Source organism: Oreochromis niloticus, linkage group LG5 (assembly GCF_001858045.2).
Source record: "Oreochromis niloticus isolate F11D_XX linkage group LG5, O_niloticus_UMD_NMBU, whole genome shotgun sequence".
NCBI classification, from domain to species: domain Eukaryota; kingdom Metazoa; phylum Chordata; class Actinopteri; order Cichliformes; family Cichlidae; genus Oreochromis; species Oreochromis niloticus.
The window spans coordinates 4,525,020-4,544,934 of record NC_031970.2 but is presented as its reverse complement, the minus strand read 5'-3'; the positions used below and the strand labels follow the sequence as shown (position 1 = coordinate 4,544,934).

The following is a 19,915-nucleotide window of genomic DNA, read 5'->3' as shown; positions in this document are numbered from 1 at the left end:
GGGTCCTCATTTATAGCCGGCCTCTCCCAGTCCTCCACCAATGGTCAGCCTCCACCTGGAACTCACATAGCAGCAATAACACAGGACACAAACTATGCCACCCTCTGGTGTGGCAGACCAAAAAACACAGTACAAAAAATATCCATAACACTGAATCATAACAAATGTTTCTGCCTATTTATTTCAGCCCATGAAATCGAATGCAGATCTTCCTGATGTGAGATTTACATAAATGTAAGTAATTTTGTTTGTCATTAATGTTGTTGCTGTTGTTCTTTTTGTGCAGTTTGCAATCATATAAACCTAGCAAGCATCAGTCAGCACAGTGACTAACCTAAACAGATTCTTGCTTTATTCACATATATTATATGTAATTATATATACCTGCACATTTAGGGTTGCAGCCACTTGGCCCCACCCCATTGTTGTGACAGCCCTGATTGTACTTATACACTGCATCTGAACAGGGAACAGTCTGCCACATTAATGTATTTTTAAGTGACTTGTTTGTAATACATGAATTTTTTTCTTACAGATGTCAAAGTCTCAACCTCATGCTGCCCTCCCCCATCCTCCTAAAGTAAGTATTTGTTGTTGTAGTTTTTTATGCAGTGTCTGTGTCACATGCTAAGCATAATTATTGAAATAACTGTTTTCTAACAGATTTTCCAAAACACTAGTTATGTTTGTTGTCATTCAGACCAGTACTACTGCTTAGACATTGCTTAGTGGTCATGCATGTTTGGCAAGCTTGTTATGATACCAAAACAGTAGGCCTGTCACAATAATCGATATATCGACTTAACACACAATACATGTACATGACCTCAATAATTGTTGATGATGCAATATAGCTGACATTATATTTACAAAAATAAAATATAATAATAACAACACAATAACATTAAATAACATTGTTTTCTATTTGTTAGAAAATTTACTGTTTATTCAAGTTTTTATAGTATCTAATATTTTGATACCTAATTTCCATGATCTAAATATTTTAAGAATTAGATGTTGGTTTGTCAATTGAAAGTGTGTAGATCTTGCATTATTATGGTGTTATATTATGATTATACATTCAAAGACATAAAATGGTCTTAAAATGACAATGACATAACTTGTCGCAATTGTTTATGAGGCAATATACCGACCAACAAAAAGTTGTTATCGTAACAGCCCTACAAAACAGACGGTTTTATGATTGATAAATTCAAAAAATAAATACATTTAATTTCTCTGAGATTCTCTAATATTCAGTTACAGTTCACAACACAGCTACCTGTACATGCAGTATTATACTGTAAATATAAATCTCTGCATTTAGCATCCCACTAGAAGAGTCACAGTTACTGCCTCTTTTTTTTTTTTTTTTTTACAAATACCTGTACTATTACTAACACATTTACTGTTTTACTTTTAGCCTGTGGATACAAATGCAGATTTCCTTAATGTAAGTTGTGCATTTTTATTACATCATATTATTTTAATATTATTTATTTATTTTATTTTACATTCAAATATCTCAAGCTTCTTAGTTTAATAAGCTTGATTGCTAGTAGATAAAGAATAGTTCACCTATAATTGATATTCCCAATTAATTTCTCACCTCTGATTGAATGGCTTTGTTTGTTTGCCTTTTTTGACCATAACAAGACATTTTTGCAGGATATATATGGTGAATTTATATGCATAGATACAGTCATAGTGCTTGACACATGCACACAGCAGTAGATGGACTAAAAAGGAAATAATTACAATCATGATGTTGATGGCTGATGTCAGTATATATATTTTAGAGGAATGTTTTGTTTTTCACCCAAAATGAACTATATTGCTTCAGAAGAGATTTATTACCCTACCTGACTCTTATATATTGTTCTGTTTTTTGTTTGTTTTTGTTATTTTCAGGTTCAATAGTGCGTGTTCTTCTAATGGCCGCCTTCCCACTGGAGGTTTTGATCCACAGCAATTTAAAAGGTAAACAGCTTTGAAAGTCAGTTCAAATGGTTAGCTAATAGTATTCTAAAAAGCCTACTTCTCTGTCACCAGTTTCTTTACCAAAAAGTACCCATAAAAGTATCTCTCAATAGAATATCATTGTAGTTCAAATGTTTAGTTGTACAAATATCAGATTTTTGGAAATCTAAAACTAGTCAGACACTCAAATGTTCATGCTTTTTATAGGAGGACAGAGCAAAACGGACGTCGGTGCAGAGCGAAGAACTGCCCTTCATAAGGACACTTTGACAGCCATATATAGTAAGTGAAGACTTTCTGTGTATCTAAAATTGCATACAGCACAAGTAACTTACTTTGCAACCATTAAAATAGGTTGCAAAGTAAGTTACCAATACAAATAGGTAATGATGCATAGTGGTTGGTCTCAGACAAAGAAGGTCAACAGATTTATGAATGCTGGAGAGTAAGGAGAGATGACCAAAAGGGGTGTTAGCATTACTGTAATGTGAACTGGATAGACTTTCCATCTAGGAAAAAAAAGAGGTAAAATTATGCGTAAAATATATCTGTATTAATATCTGTATCTATATAAACAGAAATATCTATTTGCTAAATGAAGCCAGCTAACATAAATCATATTTTTATTTTAACTCTGATAAAAGTAATAGAACTGTGACTTTTGTTTGTTACAGTGGCGGTAAGGAAGAGGTTTCCCAATGTGTCCAGAAGGGCTTTGAGGATTGGACTGAATTCGAAGCTGGGGGAACTGAGACTGATGGAAAAGAAAAGAAATTACATTTGAAGTATGTTGACTTATGTTCATACAATCACACACACATATATACACAGACACACACACACACATATATATATATATATATATATATGTGTGTGTGTGTGTGTGTGTGTGTGTGTTTCTTTTAGAATGTTTAAGTATGTAATGAGAATAAAATTATAAAATGAATATTCCTTGCTTGATTGATATGCTATATGTATGTTTTAAACATCAAATAAAGATTTCTTTCAGCTGTTACATGTGAATGTGTTTTCTTAGAAATATATGAAGGGTTAAATTTATATATTTTTGAATGATTTTAAATAAGTTTAAATTGTATTTTGAAATATATTTTATAAATATATTTCAAAATATAAAAAACAGCCAAAAAATGTATGTGTTAAAACACATTTCAAAATATATAAATATATTTTAAAATGTATTTTAGCACATATATTTTTTGGCCATTTTTTGTATATTTTGAAATATATTTAAAAATATATTTTAAAATATATTTTTTTACCGTATGGGAAGGCCCGCTCATCAAGGGCCTTAATACCCATTATTTTTTGTCTTTTACATCAATAAGAGAAAGAATGTTTTCACCTCCCATTTTGTGAATCAAACTATCCAATACATTAAAAAAGGTTATTTTGAGCAGTAAAACTTCTTGTAGTGTTCAGTGTAATGCATATGCATTCCAAATGCATATGAACGTAGTAACAAAAAAAGAAAGAATATCAGTGTGTTGTGCTCTTAAACAGGGGAAATAGTGATGAGAGACGAAAGAACAGCACTGACACGCAGCTCTCAGTCTCACTTGTCTGTACTGAGCTTTACAGAAACAACACAACCAAAACAATATTCTCTCTGTATGGATGCACTCAGTCTCAGGACAACAGTTTCCAAACTAAGTTACCCTTATTCGCTGCATTAGCTGATGAGAACACTTTAGTTAGTACACAACATGAACTGTAGCACTGGATAAATGAATCTTCTTAAGTCAGATACTTTTGGTGACACAGTCACTAACTTTTCACAGTAACTAAATAATACTTAAAGTAATGTATGTCTTTCAGTTATCAACTTATACAAACGGTAACAGAAAAACCATCACACAATATGACAGAGCACTAGCGAAAGCTAGCAACGGAGTTCAACTGAAACTTCTCAGCAAAAACAGTCCACAATTCACCTCTTTTGTTACGATGAACAATGATAATGGGCTAAAAAGTAACAGTAACACATGCTGCCACGTTTATACAGTTCTGTGGATGGCAGTTACCTTAAACAGGGAAATAGTGATGAGAGATGAAAGAATGGCACTGACATGCAGCTCTCGCTCTCACTCGTCTGTATTGACTAAAGGAGGAGACGCGCGAATCCACCTACTGGAGCCCTGAGGCATTACCAATGGATTAACACACAATCAACACATGCAAAACTCTCACTAGTCATCTCCCTTTACATTGCCACTGCATATTCCATACAGCAAAACAGTCAAAACAACAAATAAAACAATAATGAAGCCATGTCACGAAATATAAGGAACAGAGATATGCAACTCCAAAACTAATCAAATTTATGATCCACCACAAGTGCACACATAAAGGACAACTCAACGTGACATGTTTTTTAAATGTTTTGGGAATTTACAAAAAAGTTTAAAAAAAAAATAAAAATAAAAGTGAGCACACTGTGCGAAAGAGGTACACCATCGGGCAGGCCCCAGACATTGGCCGTGTCTCAATATGTGTACTTGTTCCAATTCAAAGTACGAATCAAGCCAAGTACGCTCAATATTCCTGGACGTGTTCTTGCTCCTCCCATTTTATCGAGCATGCATCAGTGGTGACTTGTGTGGACTTGATGGAGCCAAAACTCAAACGCGGCAGTGGTGGAGGATAGCAGCCAAAAAGTTAGAAATATTACTGTTTCTGGGTCACAAAATAAACTTTTAAGATGTTTTCAGGTGAGAATGTAGCTGTGTAAACTTCAACTATCTGCTTGACTCATCGAGCCATCGCATATTTGGAAAAGTGCTCTGACGTTTTCAGAGACGTCTGTTTCCCACCAGTTCGATAGCTGACCGAGAGGTCAAGGCTCACTAGAGCCAGCGAGAACAGCGGACTCCGGGCACATAGTTTTCAACCCCCTACAGTCTTTCGCTACTCAGGTTAAACATGATACATAAGTCTCTTAGATAACTTCTAAATGTTAATGTTTGGTTCATTTCTGTGTTTTATTTGTTCCTGAGTAAATTGGTTTGACTGAGATTCAGTCCCGTTATAGGTTCAGCTTCATAACGAGACTGTTTTATTTAATATTGACGTCTTACTTGGAGAGCTGTCAATTTAATTTGAGTTTCACCCGTCATATCCCCTGATGTAAAATGGTCTGTTCTTATTTAAACAACTGACTCTGAATTAAATCTAACATTAAAAATATTTAAATTCAGGAGGAAACATTCTCACCGGGAGCAAAAACAGCATATTAATACATGGAGACCCTGAAGGCTGCTCCAAAATGATCAGATTATATTTTACATATTTGGTCAGTTCTCTTCCAATCCCCAGCTGTCTATTGTAAGTTTGGAGTGTCTACTAAAATAAAAAAGGTGTTCTAAGATGTCACCTGTTTGTTTTTATTCATACTATTTTTATTAAGAGAGATTAAGACTGTGTTTCTGTCATGTAGTGATTGTGCTTAACAGTATGAAACAGATGATATGTAAAGCGAATTTTGCGATACTTTAAATTCTTTTTTCTTCTTAAAAAAAATCTTCTAGATCATGTGTAATTTTTTTCATGTCATTTCTAATTTCCATTGCAAATATTAATCACAGTTAAATTATGAGGGAATGCCAGTAAAAAGTCGGGAGCTGTAATGTCATCAAGTACACTGCTGTTCCACTTTTAGAACGATCGAGCTGCGTTCGCGTGTTCTCGGGAAGTCTGGACTACTGTGTGAACTTATGAAGTCCTGACTAGGGAGAACGTGAGTATGGACTCGGGTACGTGTGGGCTTGGTACACCCAAATATCCCACGATGCATTTCACAAGAGCTGAAAAATAGCTGAGGAGAAGACGCATAATTGTAAGTTAAATACTGCTGCTGTTGTAATTTGCAGTGCATTTTTACGCGAGTTTTTTACAGTATTTAAACTTAAATGTTTAGTCAATTTAACAGAACAGACACTACTTAAAATTTCTTGTGCCATTTTCGGAGACACCTTGCCCGCCAAATAGTGAGCACAAGATTCAGAGTGCCCGAAAAAACTGCCTTATCTTGGCATTTCGTTTGGAAATTTTCCGCTATCGCTAAAGACTTTGATATAAATCGCTTTAGTATTTTTAATAAGCAGTCGCTCACACAAATCTTATACTGTCCTATATAATGTTTAAAAACCTTCTTTTTAAGTTTCTATGAATATTATGTTTTAATAGAGCACCTGATTGTTTTGCTGTCATTATTCCCAACTATAAAAGGCTATTCTTGCTTAAATTATTATTATATTTATGCAATATTCAATGTTTTATATTTTAATCAAGGGACAAGTGAGGAAAAGCGGGCTCTCATTGAGTGGTGTGCGGCAAACGAGAGCCTTTTTACTGTTAAGAGAAATTCCTGCAAGATGGGAGTAAGTACTGATTTTGAGTGCTTGTGCTGCTCCCTGTGTGTTTAAAAAAGAAAAAGAAAAAGTGGAACAATCTGAAGGCCAAATACAAGGTAACTACCTGTTCCTATCTGATTCCCTAGATTGGTTTAAAAAAACAAAACAAAAAAACTTATTTACCATTACTTAAATGTAAGTACTTTTTAAAAAAAATAAAATGTACTTTGCAATATAATAATAGAAGTCAGTGTAAGTGTAATAATAGAGCAATTAATACATATTTTCAGGAGCTTAGGGACCCACTTACAGGGAATGGGGTAGAGGCAGGCAGCACGACTGCTGCCACCTGGCACCTTGTCCCCTTGTTGACAAATTTTAAATAAAACACTTTAAACGTCAAACATGAAGTGAGGTTTTTTCTCTGTGTGTAACAGGAAAATCTCTTCAGTGAAAGTAAAACAGATCATTTAAACAAGTGTAACATTTACGATAACTGTAGATTTCCTGTGAATGAAGCCTTAGCTCGACGCTAGCTTAGTCCCTCTTTTCCTTAACCAAAAATCGACAACAGTCCTTGATATAGTTTTTCAATATTTACTTCCAAATCTCCAAACAGGTACACAGTAACTGAATTCAGAATTATCAAAACTTACAAAGCTCAGTTCAAAAATAGATTGAGAGGTCAAAAAACAGTGTGCCTCCACTCTCCTCTCGCCTAACTTCCTGTCTCTGCAGACTATCAAGATAAAAGTATTTTAAGCACAAGAAATCAAACTGCATCTACGCTCCTAAGAAAACAGTTAACATTAAATTCAACCTATACAATCATGAACACACATGAGGTTTATAAAAAATACACAAAAATATACAAAAAAAGAACACTGATGCACACAATTTACAATGTGAACAAATAAAGATGGATTTCAACTACACATACAGCAACATCCAACTTTTTATAAAACCAGCAGGAGGCCATTTCTTGTGGCCTTAGCTGCATACATATCTGTTTGAGGATGAATACATTTGACAGATGAAACCTTTTCTAGACGTAGTCACGTTCAAACAGACATGCAGGCAGCTGTTCAGGAGCAGATACTTGTGCAGCCTCGAATACAAGTTCCTGAAAGCTCCCTGTCTGCGCCTGAGCCTTCTTCTGTTTCGGCTTCTGGTCCTGCTTGTGCCGCCTCCTCGTCTCCTTCTTCTTGGAAGACATCACCTGTTGCCACACAGATATTGTGGAGGAAGCAGCAGGCCCCCACAACTTAGGGGGCAAACAGAAGCCGAATCTCAAGAGTTCACAAGAAGATGGAGCACCAGCGTGTTTTGAGGATGCCAAATTTACACACTATAATATTTCTGGCCTTTGCATGGTGCAGATTGAACCGTTCTTCAACTTAAGCTTTAAAAGAAAAAAGTACATACTTATATTCAGTGCTTAAAAACCTTTTTTTTGAATAATTGGTAGAATTATAATACTGCATTTGTTCTGTTAAAGCTCAGCATGCTTCACAGTAACAGATGTACCCTGTGTTTGTAGGTGCAATGAGAAGGTTCAATGGCCAACGGGACAACACAATAAAAACGCCAGAGGGGAGTGGCTTTCTGTAAATCTGAAATTGGCCAAAATTTGACCAACAGGTCAAAAGTAGCAAGATCGGAGAAGTAAATAAAACATTCTATTCATTCAACTAGCCAAACTAGCAACAATTAACCAACTGGTCAGAATGAGATTTTTAGCTATGCCACCTTTATCTTGCATGCTTGGTTTCTGGAGGGTCACTGGTACAAGCTCTTCTGGTGCTTGTACTGATTTTACCTCAGCTGTTTTGGGTGCAAATTGTATAACAGAGAGTCTGTTACTTTGCAGCACTTGCTGATGCTGAGGGTCGACTGTAGGACTGCAAGGAGGCATCTCAAAAGTTGGGCTACTCTTTACAGATTGAGTTGGAGTTGAGCTGTCACAGACTTGTGCCGGGTGGCTTCTTCTATATGGCTTAATGTGGTCAATACAGTATTGACGTTTTAAAGTATTTCCCTCATCGTTTTTTAGTCTAACACATTTTCCACAGATGTCTTGAATTGTGTAGGGACCTGAAAAATCAGGTTCAAGACTTCCTCCTTTTCGTCCACGTTTCCTCATGTTTAGAAGAAGAATTTCATCTCCTACATTGTACACATCTTTTTCAGGGTCTGTTTAGCATATGCACCCTTTAGCTTGTCTTGGGACTTTTCCAACATCATTATGCCAGAGGAAACAAGGTACAGTGACTATGTGAAGCGCAACGTGCAGTTAAAATCTAAAATTTAATAGGAATTAGCAATTAAAAGGAGAAAGATGAAATCCGATTCTGAAACCATTTAAGAAAAGTGCAATTTCATTTGTTTATATTCTTAGTTCTGACATAGAAAGAACTCGACAAACACTCACCGGCACTTCAACAGGAACTTCTGATGGAAATACTGCTTCTCTTCCATACATTACAAAAAAACGTGAGCGTTTTGTGGTGGTGTGTACTTTTGACCTCAGTGAAAACAGTGTGGGATCTAGATACACATCCCAGTTATTCTGCTGGTCATTTACCAATCTTTGGAGGGCTCTAAATGCAGGCATAGAAGTATGTAAACACAGTAAGGAAAGTTTAATTTGAAGAAATGAAATGACTAAATTATTAAGTAAAAATTATGTTTGAATAACATAAATAATGTTATAAAAAACTGTTACATACAAATATCAAGCATACCTTTTTATGTTGTTGTTGGTCTTTCCATCGAGGCCATTTGTCTGTGCTACGCTGCTGTGACACTTCTTTTGATTTTCAGTAGCTTGCAAAGATCAGAGGTGAGCTTCAAGAGACAAAGACAAGGTTCTTATACACATTCAAGCACACAAAAACTTTGACCCCAGTTAAAAAATGTAACTAAAAAATAATTTAACACTTACTTCATTCACAAACTCTCTGCCTTGGTCCGACAAAATCCTTTTGGGGCAGCCATGTTACGCCCCAGTCTAGGGGTACAGGAACATAACATAAGGGTTAGAAAGGAAGTGATCCCGCCCTGGTCCCCAAAACCATACCCAGAAGCCAATCTTTGAAGTGAGCGGTGGTTTATTTGTGTATTATTTACTGCGGGGTGAACAAAGGCCAAAATAAAAAACAAAACAAGCTAAGTCAGGAGAGGAGGTGCTATCTAAAACCCTATGTCAAACAAAAACCAAACAAAAGACACATGCTACACCTAACTCCCTAACTGAAATAACCAGGAGAAAACAGTACAAGAAAATAATAGGGCAGCTCACCCCTTCTGTTTCAGTGTCTATTTACAATGTACTATTTACAAGTGAAGACTAATTTACACACTATATACAAAGCTCAATAAATCTGAGGAACCACACACGAATAACACAAGGTTTGGAAGCCAGGGTCGGGTCTGCTGCTGCTGTCAGTCGCTGCCGCCCACAACTGCTGATGAGGGATCTTTTAAAAATAGGCACACGATGAGGGGTCCAATCAGCCGCCGCAAGCTCTCCAATCAGGAAGGACCTGTAGATTCTTAAAGACATAGAACACCACAAAATATACAGCCGGCCAGGGCCGTAACAAGCCATGTCTATATATAATGGAGCGTAAGTGCTGGGCTACCTCAGATGCAAATTTACTTTTTAATGGAAAAGCCTCGACCCATTCGGAAAAGTAGTCGGTTGCAGTGAGAATGTACTAAGCTGAAGACACATTTGTTCACCCTATCTTACATGTCTTAATTCTATTGCTTTTAGTTTTTAAATTTTTACTGTTTTTAACTTGTATTGTGTCTTTTACCTGTATTGCTATGTATCGCTTTTATTTTACTTATCTTTTAGTTTTAAATAGTTGTACAGCACTTTGTTTGAAAGTGCTTTATAAATAAAGTTATTATTATTATTATTATTATTACTGGAAACCGCTGGAAGTTTTCGGAAGAGTACTGTGACAAAGACAGTTTCCCTGCTGATAACATTCCCTGACTGTAGGGGTAGTGAATTACTAGGAGGACAATCTGAACCTGGCACTTTCAGGGCCTAACAAATCATGCCTACCCATTAATTCAGACATGAGGAATGAAAATGCGAATCAATTTAAACCATTATTTTTAGCATAAAAACAGTAGATAGGAGAGTCATTTTATTAATCTTTCCCCCAGTAATCTAATGCTGGAATTCAGTCACATTTGGTAATTGACTTTGAAATCCAGTCAGTGAGCTGTATTCTGACAGGCAAAATGCAAATGACATGTCAAGGTTCAGAATTTCTACTTTTCTTTTGTTTTTCTTTTTTACAATTGCATTTCAACCTCTGAACATATTTCAACACAAAATGTCAAAACACATTAACACCATTTGCAGGCTTAACTCAAACTTAAAACCCGAATGAACCCAGTGTAAAGTAATTTCAAAGAAATCTAAAAGAGTCTTCAACTTCCCACTTTTCCTCCCATGGAGAACCAGTTGGCCTGTCTCATGCACGGCCACCCTTTCAAACCCCAGAGAAAACCCAGGAACAACTATGGGTTAAAGATGATGACTTACCAACATGGAGAGCCCGTGAAAAAGTACCGCAATCAGAAGAACTATGCGTTGAAAATGACGACCCACACTATTTACCCGAGTGGTGGACCCCACAGACACCACCTCCCAGGTTTTGGAGCAGTACAGCCGAAGAAGATAACAATAATAACAAATTTCTCTGTAGCAAAATGTTATACATTTAGTTTTTTATATGTCATATAAAGATGATATGCTCCATGTCTGTCTCTTATTTTGATGTATTTCATGTGTTAAACACCATGTAACAGGTAACAGTGAAGTACTCCCTAATTTTTTTTTTTTTGAAAAAGCCTTTTTACACCAGTTTCAGAGCAACTGTCTGCTGATTTTTACATTTACATGGATGTCTATATGCTGGATAACTGCACAGTTTTGTTCAATTAATAAAACATTTCTATGATCACATGCTGTAAATGCTGTTGTGTAATGTTTTATGTGATACAAAGTGGTTGATTTATAATGAATTAAACTGTGTCTCCTGCAGAGCTCTGCGATGTTGTATTCATATTTGAAAACATTCAGTGTCTGAACCTATTGCAAACTAATGTCTCTTAAGGATTTGAGGACCTTGTTTTAATGACAAGGGGTCGATTAGCACTGTTGCCGCACAGCGAGAAGGTCCTGAGTTCAATTCCACCATCAGGCCGGGGTCTTTCTGTGTGGAGTTTGCATGTTCTCCCCGTGTTTGCGTGGGTTCCCTCCGGGTACTCCGGCTTCCTCCCACCATCCAAAGACATGCAGCTTGTGGGGATAGGTTAATTGATTAATAGGTGTGAATGTGAGCGCGAATGGTTGTCTGTCTCTGTGTGTTAGCCCTGCGACAGACTGGCGACCTGTCCAGGGTGTATCCCGCCTCTCGCCCTGTGACAGCTGGGATAGGCTCCAGCACCCCCCGCAACCCTGAAAAGGATAAGCGGAAGCGAATGGATGGATGGATGGACGTGTGAGGCACTGTGTAATTTGCTAATGTGTCCTGTTCATTCATTCACGAATACAGTTCTCATGGCATGCCTGAGGTGTCAGAGAAAGACTTGAATGATAAAACTCCTTTTTTAAAGACCCCGACCTGTGTCAATGTCGTCATGAAGAGCGATGCATGCACAAGCTTTGAAATTTTCACTGCAACATCCAATAAGTGATTATTTCACGTCGTGTCACAGATACATTTAGTTTAAATGTCTCACATGAATTTTGCAGCCAAATTGTCAAAAAAACAATAACAAAAAACATGCTCTTACTCAGAATTTGAATAAATCCATGACTTGTTTTGTTTTTGTTTTTTTGCCAGTTATAATGTTGGATGCCTGGTAGAGCTTTAATATAAGTATCCATATAAACATTTTATTTTGCATACTCATATAAATAATTTATACTAACAATGAGTAAAATTCATTCATTCATTCATTTATTTACAATTCAAAGAATCCAGAATCCAGAAAAAAAAATGTAATGTCTTCTGTACCATTGTACGAGAGCGTACGGCCCTCGACTGGGTCAACAAATCTTTGGACCAATAGCACTAAAAGCCCGCGGTCCCATGAATCTTCATCTGGAGATCAGCCCCAGCAACCAACTTTTCAGCACCACAACGAGACAGATGGCCTGCTGCAAACAGCAGTTTTGGAGCTTATCACCCTAAGCTCAGTTCTAAGTGCAATTATTCAATAGCACTGCTTAGGGCAGGGGTAACTCCAGGCCTTAAGTGCCGGTGTCCTGCAGGTTTTAGATCTCACCCTGGGTCAGCACACCTGAATCAAATGATTAGTATCATTACCAGGCCTCTGGAGAACTTCAAGAAATGTTAAGGAGGCAATTTAGCAATTTGAATCAGATGTGTTGGATCAAGGACACATCTAAACCCTGTAGGAGACCAGCCCTTGAGGCCTGGAGTTCGACGCCTGTGAAGTATAGGCAACAATGAGTAGTGGGGGGAGTGTTGGTAAAGGAAAATCCCCACTCACCATAACCATGTCCCACAGAGACCAAGGCTCAGCAAGCCCCGGACCCACACCTAGCCAGACACAGATGCACAGACACACACGCTCAGACACACATAAACAAAGACAAAGCACAACATGCAACAACACTGATCCACATTAACCCACCCTCTGAAGTGTGGATGAATGGATACCCCCTGAACCAGCAAACTGTCCACCCCCCTCCTTCAAACACACAAACACACAGGCTGTTGTCAGCGTTTGACATGATATGTTGGTACATGTGTTGTGTCCGTGAGTATATGAGTTTTAAGGCATATGTGTGTGTGTGTGTGTGTGTGTGTGTGTGTGTGTGTATAAACTAGAGTGCAATAAAAAAATTAGAGACAGAAAACATGAGCATGTGACTGCTGGTCATCCAAACCTCCCCCTCCAAACTCTGTGTCTTTAGCCCTCTTCCACTAGTACCTATTTGGCTCCACTCAAAGTGACTCAACTCAACTGTACTCCGTTTCTGTCTATTTCTATTACACTCGTGTACCACTTAATATGTGTGGGGTTGTTATAGCAATGTGGCTGAAAGTCTGTGACGTCATTTGTATGCAATACGAATGCCACAACAAAGGAGGATGTCGAGGTGACGGTATACCTGCTGCTTGGTGTATGGCTTATTGTCAGAGTCGGGATGTTGTTTTTTGTGCAGACATGTCCCTCAATGGCTGCACAAATAGTTTTGAAAATGGCGGTTTGGATTTTTGTGAAGGAGACGCCATCATGACTCATTGAGTGCCACCGCTGACTAGCTGATTTGTGGCGTGCAGTATGTTGATATCACATTTTGCTTGGAACCCTGACGGAGTAATTACCTGGTACCAGGAACCCACCTAATGGAAAGCACTAAAAAGTTAGTCAAGCTGAGCTAATATAAGCAAGTACGAGTGTAAAAGGCCTATAAAGTGCAGATAAAATTGAGAAGCAGACAACAGCCCCAACCACAATTCTCTGGCTAACACAGCTGCTCCTGCAGGCCGTATTTCTATAGTGCTGTGAGCCGTAATCACTACAGAGTAATTAAAAAGGAGGGGCAAGTCACCACGCAGCACCTGTTTGAGTGATGTGGGGGGAGGGTCGGGATACAAAGGCCGGGAGGTCGAGGAAAGAGCCAGCTGCAATTGTTTTTATACCACTGTGTATTTAATCATTCGTTGTTAATTTTTGTTTCTTTTCCACTGTGTTTTTTTGTCCTGTCTCCTGCTCCTCCTGCCACCAGTAGATGTCAGCCATCTACTGGTCTCAGTAGATGTTTGCCCCTCCCTGAGCCTGGTTCTGCTGGAGGATTTGTTAAAAGGGACTTCTTCCTTGCCAGTGTTGCCAGGTGGTTGCTAATAGGCTGCCATCTATTTGTTGGTGATTTCTCTCAGTTTTATTGTAGGGTTGCAATCTTGTAATAAAAAGCAGCTTGAGGTGACCGTTGCTTTGTTTGTTTTTTATATAAATAAATCTATTTAGCAGCATTCTGTCAATTCAATAAAATTTTATTTATATAGTGCCAAAAGACAACAACAATTGCCTCAAGGCACTTTATGCTGTAGTCTTTCTTTCTTTCTTTCTTGAAAAAGTTAGTAATGTCAGGAACAATATCTCTCCTTCTGTGTCTCTCCTGTCTGCTCCAACCCCACCTAGGCCTGTTATTTTAGAAAGATTTTTACCTGTGTCCTTACCTGAGCTGGTCAAATTAGTTAATTCGATGAAAGCGTCCTCCTGCTCTCTTGATATTTTACCTGGATCGTTGTTTAAAAATGTCTTTCAGTCTATCGGTCCCTGTGTGCTTACAATTATCAATACTTCACTGGTTTCTGGTCAGGTCCCTGTTTATTGTAAGAATGCTGTTATTCACCCACTGTTAAAAAAAAACCTAAGCTTGATGCTTCTCTTCTTAGCAGCTGCAGACCAATTTCAAAATTACCATTCATTGCTAAGATTTTAGAAAAGGTTGTTGCTCAGCAGCTTATAGCTGTTCTAGATGAATACAGCATTCTGGATAAATTCCAGTCTGGTTTTTGTAGAGCACACTCTACTGAAACTGCACTTATTAGAGTCTCCAGTGACATCCTGATGAATTATGATGCAGGAGAATGTTCTGTCCTGCTGATGTTGAACCTGACCTCTGCCTTTGATACTGTTGACCATCACATTTTGCTAGATAGGCTGAGACATTGGGTGGGTGTATCAGGGTCTGCTTTGAACTGGTTGGCATCTTATCTGTGTGAACGATCTTTTTCCGTGGCTAATTCTAAATACAGGTCCTCTTCTACTTCTCTTGAATATGGTGTGCCACAGGGCTCTGTTTTGGGGCCTTTATTGTTTTTGCTGTATATACTCCCTCTTCAGCACTTATTGAGCACTTTTAAAGATATTTCTTATCACTGCTATGCAGATGATATTCAGTTGTATATCTCCTTTAAGCCCCAAGATTTTCCAAACTAATGATTTTGCATAGGTGCTTAGATTCCATTAGGGGAAAGTTTTAAAGTTTTGTTTTTCTGTTTTAGATTTTCTGTGAAGCACTTTGTGATTTTTGTCTTGAAAGGTGCTATACAAATAAAATTTTACTTACATACTTACTAATGTAAAGAACCTACAATAATACAGCAGTAAGCATGTACTTCTTTTTTTACACACTGCTTCTGCATATTGGTGTAATAAAAAAAAAAAATTAACGGCAATATGTCACACTGTTTTTCATGTCAGATTGTATTTGCTTATTTTAAAGGCCAGATTACTCTTTCCCCAAAGGGAGGGATTATGCAATCAAGTGCTACATGATATGAAAGAAAATGAAGAGAGGTGTCCATCACACATTTTATTTTTCCAATACAATGCCCTACAACTTCACAATGACCGCATAAAGTTTCACGAAATCACACACTGCATGAATGTATCTTAAGTATTTACAGCTTATAGAAGCCAAAGATTTAAGCCAATTATGCTCCAATCAACTGGGTCAAGATATAAAATACACCTTTTTAGTATCTGCTTCAAGGTCAGAGATCAAATGTCACACAGTCACACAAATTAGGAAAACACTGTAGTTTCCACTGGATCATCTCCAAACTTTAAAGCAGTATGTTAGTCATTGTGAGACAGGAACTTTCTTACTTTGAGCTCATTAAAACATTATTTTTTCAACACATCATTATATGATTCATAACGACACAAAACTATACTACACTATGAACTACATATAGATAATGCTGACATCAACACAAAGAAAAACAAAAACAATGCGGATTTCCATATTACCAATGCTGACATCAGCATTAGTTTTAATATAGCCCGTTACCTACCTATTATATGTTTTGATACATAAAACCTTAGAACTGAAGGAGGATGCTCTTTCTCTTTAAGTGGACAAATGTTTGTCAAAGAGTTAAAACAGTACATTATCACTAGTAACAGCATTTATTTTTTGTTTTGTTTTTTTGATTGTTTTTACTCAGATTTTATACAACTACTAACGATACCCAGGTAATGTGTGATTTTTAAGACTGATGGTGATACCTATGTTTGAGCATTTAAAAATCCAATATATCACCTAATATTTGTTTTTCTTTCTGGAACACAATGTGTGTTCAGAGGATGAAATCCAGTTAACCTGATGATTTATTAATGTTTTTCACCAATACACCTTTCTAGCTGCCCTCTGCTAGATAACAAGAATATTAGAGTCTAAAGTCTGTCTCGTTACCCATTTTCATGGTACACAACAGATACTTTTTCAAATACTGTTTAAATGTCTTGTCTCGTAACCCATACACAATAGGGCTAACAAACCGGGGGACAATGTAGATTATGATATAGGAAATAAAAACAACTATTAGATACTGTTTAGGGAACCAGCGCACCAGAGTCTGCGTTAACACAGTTGCTATATAGGTTAGCATAGACAACAGAAGCTGAAAGCCGTGGAGCAGGATCGTGTTTCTCGCCTTCTTCGACTCTCTCTCAGCTGATTTAGCTTTGTTAGCAGCAAAAAAGATCCTGAAGTATGTATAGAAGAAGGTGAGCAAAACACCAATTAGGAAAATTAAATATGAAACCTCTTTCTTTTTTACAATGATTGGATGCCGGAATAAATTATCTCTCTCACATTGTATTGTGGAATAAAATAACTCCACCGGCTCCGTTGCCAGAATAATAACGATGTCTGACATAGCTGAGACTGCACTCATGGCCCAGATCCAACCTATAGCCACGTATGTTCTTTTAGTGGTGCAGTACTCAGCGTGTTGCAGTGGTAAACAAATAGCAATGTAGCACTCCAGTGCCATGAGAGCTAAATTTATTGGAGTATTGAAGGTGGTGAAGATTGCCAAAGTGATAAGGAAGCAACAGAATGCAACATTAATTTGATAAAAGATATAAGTGAAGACAAATAGACTTATTGAAGAAGTGAGCTGGATCATGTCATTCACCACCAGGTGGATGAACAGGATGTAACGAGGATTCAAATAAAATATCTGAAAGTCAAAACATGAAACTCCTCATCTCACTTAATACTTGAATACATATATATTTCTTGTGCTAACAATATTAAGGTATACTTTTACAATAATGCTAATTAAATAAAAACAACAGTAACAATAATAATAAATACTGACCTGGTGTTTTCTGAAGGTGTGTATCAGTGTACCGTTAATATAGTTGATGGTAAAGCCAAGAGTCAGAACGATGACATTTTTGGCCACTACTGCACTTGGTGAATCGCGATATTTCAGACTGCTCGACGCATTGAAGGCATAAGCTGAGGAATTCATAGAGATGCTTTTCAGGATCCTTACAAAAGAGTAAAAGTAAGTTACACACTGTCTCACACACTTTATTACCTAAAGTATTCATTCATCCATCCAAATAATTGAATTCAGATGTTCCAAACACTTCCATGGCCACAGGTGTATAAAATCAAGCATCTAGGCATGCAGTCTGCTTCTACCAACATTTGTAAATTAATGGGTCGCTTTCAGGAGCTCATTGAATTCCAGCTTGGTACCGCGATAAGATGCCACCTGTGCAACAAACTCCATTCGAGAAATTTCCTCACTACTAAATATTTTACAATCAACTGTTAGTGGTGTTATAACAAAGTGGAAGTGACAGGGAATAACAGCAACTCTGGTGAGTCATGCAAAATCAAAGAGAAGGGTCAGGGGATGCTGAGGTGCCTAGTGAGCGATGCTGAGTGAGCAAACCTTCGGCAGAGTCGGCTGCTACAGGCCTCATGTGGCCTTCAGATTAGCTCAAGAACAGTGTGTAGAGAGCTTCATGGAGTGGGTTTCTAAACTAAAGCTCAGAGTTCATAGAATGGATCACACAACCTTTGAAGACTGTTTGTGTGGAAAAAAAATGGGCCAAAATCACATGTGAGCAATGCATGAGACTAGTTTCTCCATTACAGGAGGCGTCTTGAAGCCGTCGCTTTTGTATGAAGGGTGAAATAAATTTCCGTAAGCATTTTCAATTATTTTTCCCTGCGTCATTTCTAATTATTACACATAACTTATTTTATGGACATCTATGGTTTGATTCCTTTGCTTGTGTGGATTGGATGGGTTGTTACCGACATCTGGTGGGAAATTCATGCCAGTAGCACCTTTAGAAATATATTTACTTAGAAAATTAGTGACATGTTCAATGCTTACCCACTGAATGCTTAATCTATAAGCTAAACAATACTAGTCACAAATAAGCTGCTTTGCTTGAGCTTTGTAAATGCATTAAAGAATCTTAAATAAAAGACAATAACCGACTGATAGCAGGGACAAAGAAAAAAAACTTTCCTACCTCAGACAGACCACTCCAGTCTCCACTTTGACCAGTTAGGAAACTGATGTGGAAATAATTTGTCTTTATATTAAGGAGGCTGATGCATGACTCCTGCTAAAGGTTGGAAATGATGTCACTGATAGTGTTCGTCCTCATTGGTTAAACTTTCTGTTCTGTAAACTAATACTAACCCCTGTTAAATCAAACCCCTGTGTTATTAAATTAAAAACAAAATATCTAAAATGAAACAAACAAAAACAACAAGACAAAAAAGACATTTTCAGTTCTTGACAGTTAAAAATATTTTCTCTTTATACTTTTTATCCTGGTGGGAAAAAATTGTGATATGGGAAGATGTCGATTTGGCCTCAGTTTCAGAGCCCTCATTAAAAGTCACTGAAATCTTTACATAGTCAAAAGATCTGAATTATTTATATAGAACAAATACTTGTTACTTGTATTATATGGCATCTCAAAAGGGGCAAAAGAAAACATGATGTCAGCCCAGCATTTGCAGCTATAACAGCCTCAACACTACAATGAAGGCTTTCCACAGGTTTAGGAGTGTTTATGGGAATTTTTGATCTTTCTTCCAGAAGCGCATTTGTGAGGTCAGGCACTGATATTGGATGAGATGAACCGGAGCGGTGACTGGCTCATAGTCACTGCTCTAATTGCAAAATCTTTAATGCATCTGGAGCACAGAATGGCCAAACTTTGGACATACTGCCCGAAATGCGTTCACAGAGACATTTCAGGGATTTTAAGTCAACACTTTAATTGCATTAAATATTTTAATCATGTTAATTGTGATGACATGTTAATGCGTTGACAGCCCTACATTTGGCACAGTGTAGTCAGACATCTACTGCTCCTGGCAACGGTCAAACCCAGACTCATCCACTGATCATCAGACAGAGAAGCGTGATTGATCACTCCAGAGAACAGTGACACCACTACATCTGACACTTCCTTACATCACTGAGCTTAGTGATGTAAGGCGCTAATGTAGCTGCTTGGAAACTTGTTCTTGAGCTAATTTGAAGACCACATGAAGTTTGGAGGTCTGTAGCGACTGACTGCAGAAAGTTGGTGACCTCTGCGTCATGGCTACTTCATGACTTATTTGCAGTTCCTCCAATTTTTACACTACTAATAGTCAATTGTGCAGTATTTCATAGAGAGAAAATGCCATGACTGGACCTATCATAGTACCTCAC

At 37.4% G+C, this 19,915-nt stretch overlaps 1 protein-coding gene and 2 long non-coding RNA genes across 3 annotated transcripts; 1 reads left to right on the top strand and 2 right to left on the bottom strand.

Annotated features, from left to right (window-relative positions):
• Window positions 1–1,486: 1,486 nt before the first annotated feature.
• Window positions 1,487–2,820, top strand: LOC112846983 (uncharacterized). The gene is made up of 3 exons (XR_003220239.1): window positions 1,487–1,980; window positions 2,188–2,262; window positions 2,655–2,820. It is a non-coding gene; the product is annotated as an uncharacterized LOC112846983 (long non-coding RNA).
• A 4,114-nt stretch (window positions 2,821–6,934) lies between these two features.
• Window positions 6,935–9,419, bottom strand: LOC109202272 (uncharacterized). The gene is made up of 4 exons (XR_002062253.1): window positions 9,295–9,419; window positions 9,095–9,197; window positions 8,782–8,950; window positions 6,935–7,752 (listed from the first exon to the last, which is right to left on the bottom strand). It is a non-coding gene; the product is annotated as an uncharacterized LOC109202272 (long non-coding RNA).
• A 7,175-nt stretch (window positions 9,420–16,594) lies between these two features.
• On the bottom strand, window positions 16,595–18,768 carry LOC100705248 (odorant receptor 131-2-like). Its single transcript, XM_019358491.2, has 3 exons — window positions 18,714–18,768; window positions 17,534–17,708; window positions 16,595–17,392 (listed from the first exon to the last, which is right to left on the bottom strand). Exons 2-3 carry the CDS (start codon window positions 17,687–17,689, stop codon window positions 16,595–16,597), a joined length of 954 nt encoding a protein of 317 aa, XP_019214036.1. The 5' UTR covers window positions 17,690–17,708; window positions 18,714–18,768.
• Between the last annotated feature and the right edge of the window lie 1,147 nt (window positions 18,769–19,915).

What these genes read in the sequence shown, in the direction of transcription:
- LOC100705248 (XM_019358491.2), bottom strand. Translation starts at nt 17,689, where the DNA reads ATGAATTCCTCAGCTTATGCCTTCAATGCGTCGAGCAGTCTGAAATAT. An exon ending in ACACCTTCAGAAAACACCAG is followed by an intron (nt 17,393 to 17,533) that starts GTCAGTATTTAT and finishes TTTGACTTTCAG; the next exon opens with ATATTTTATTTGAATCCTCG.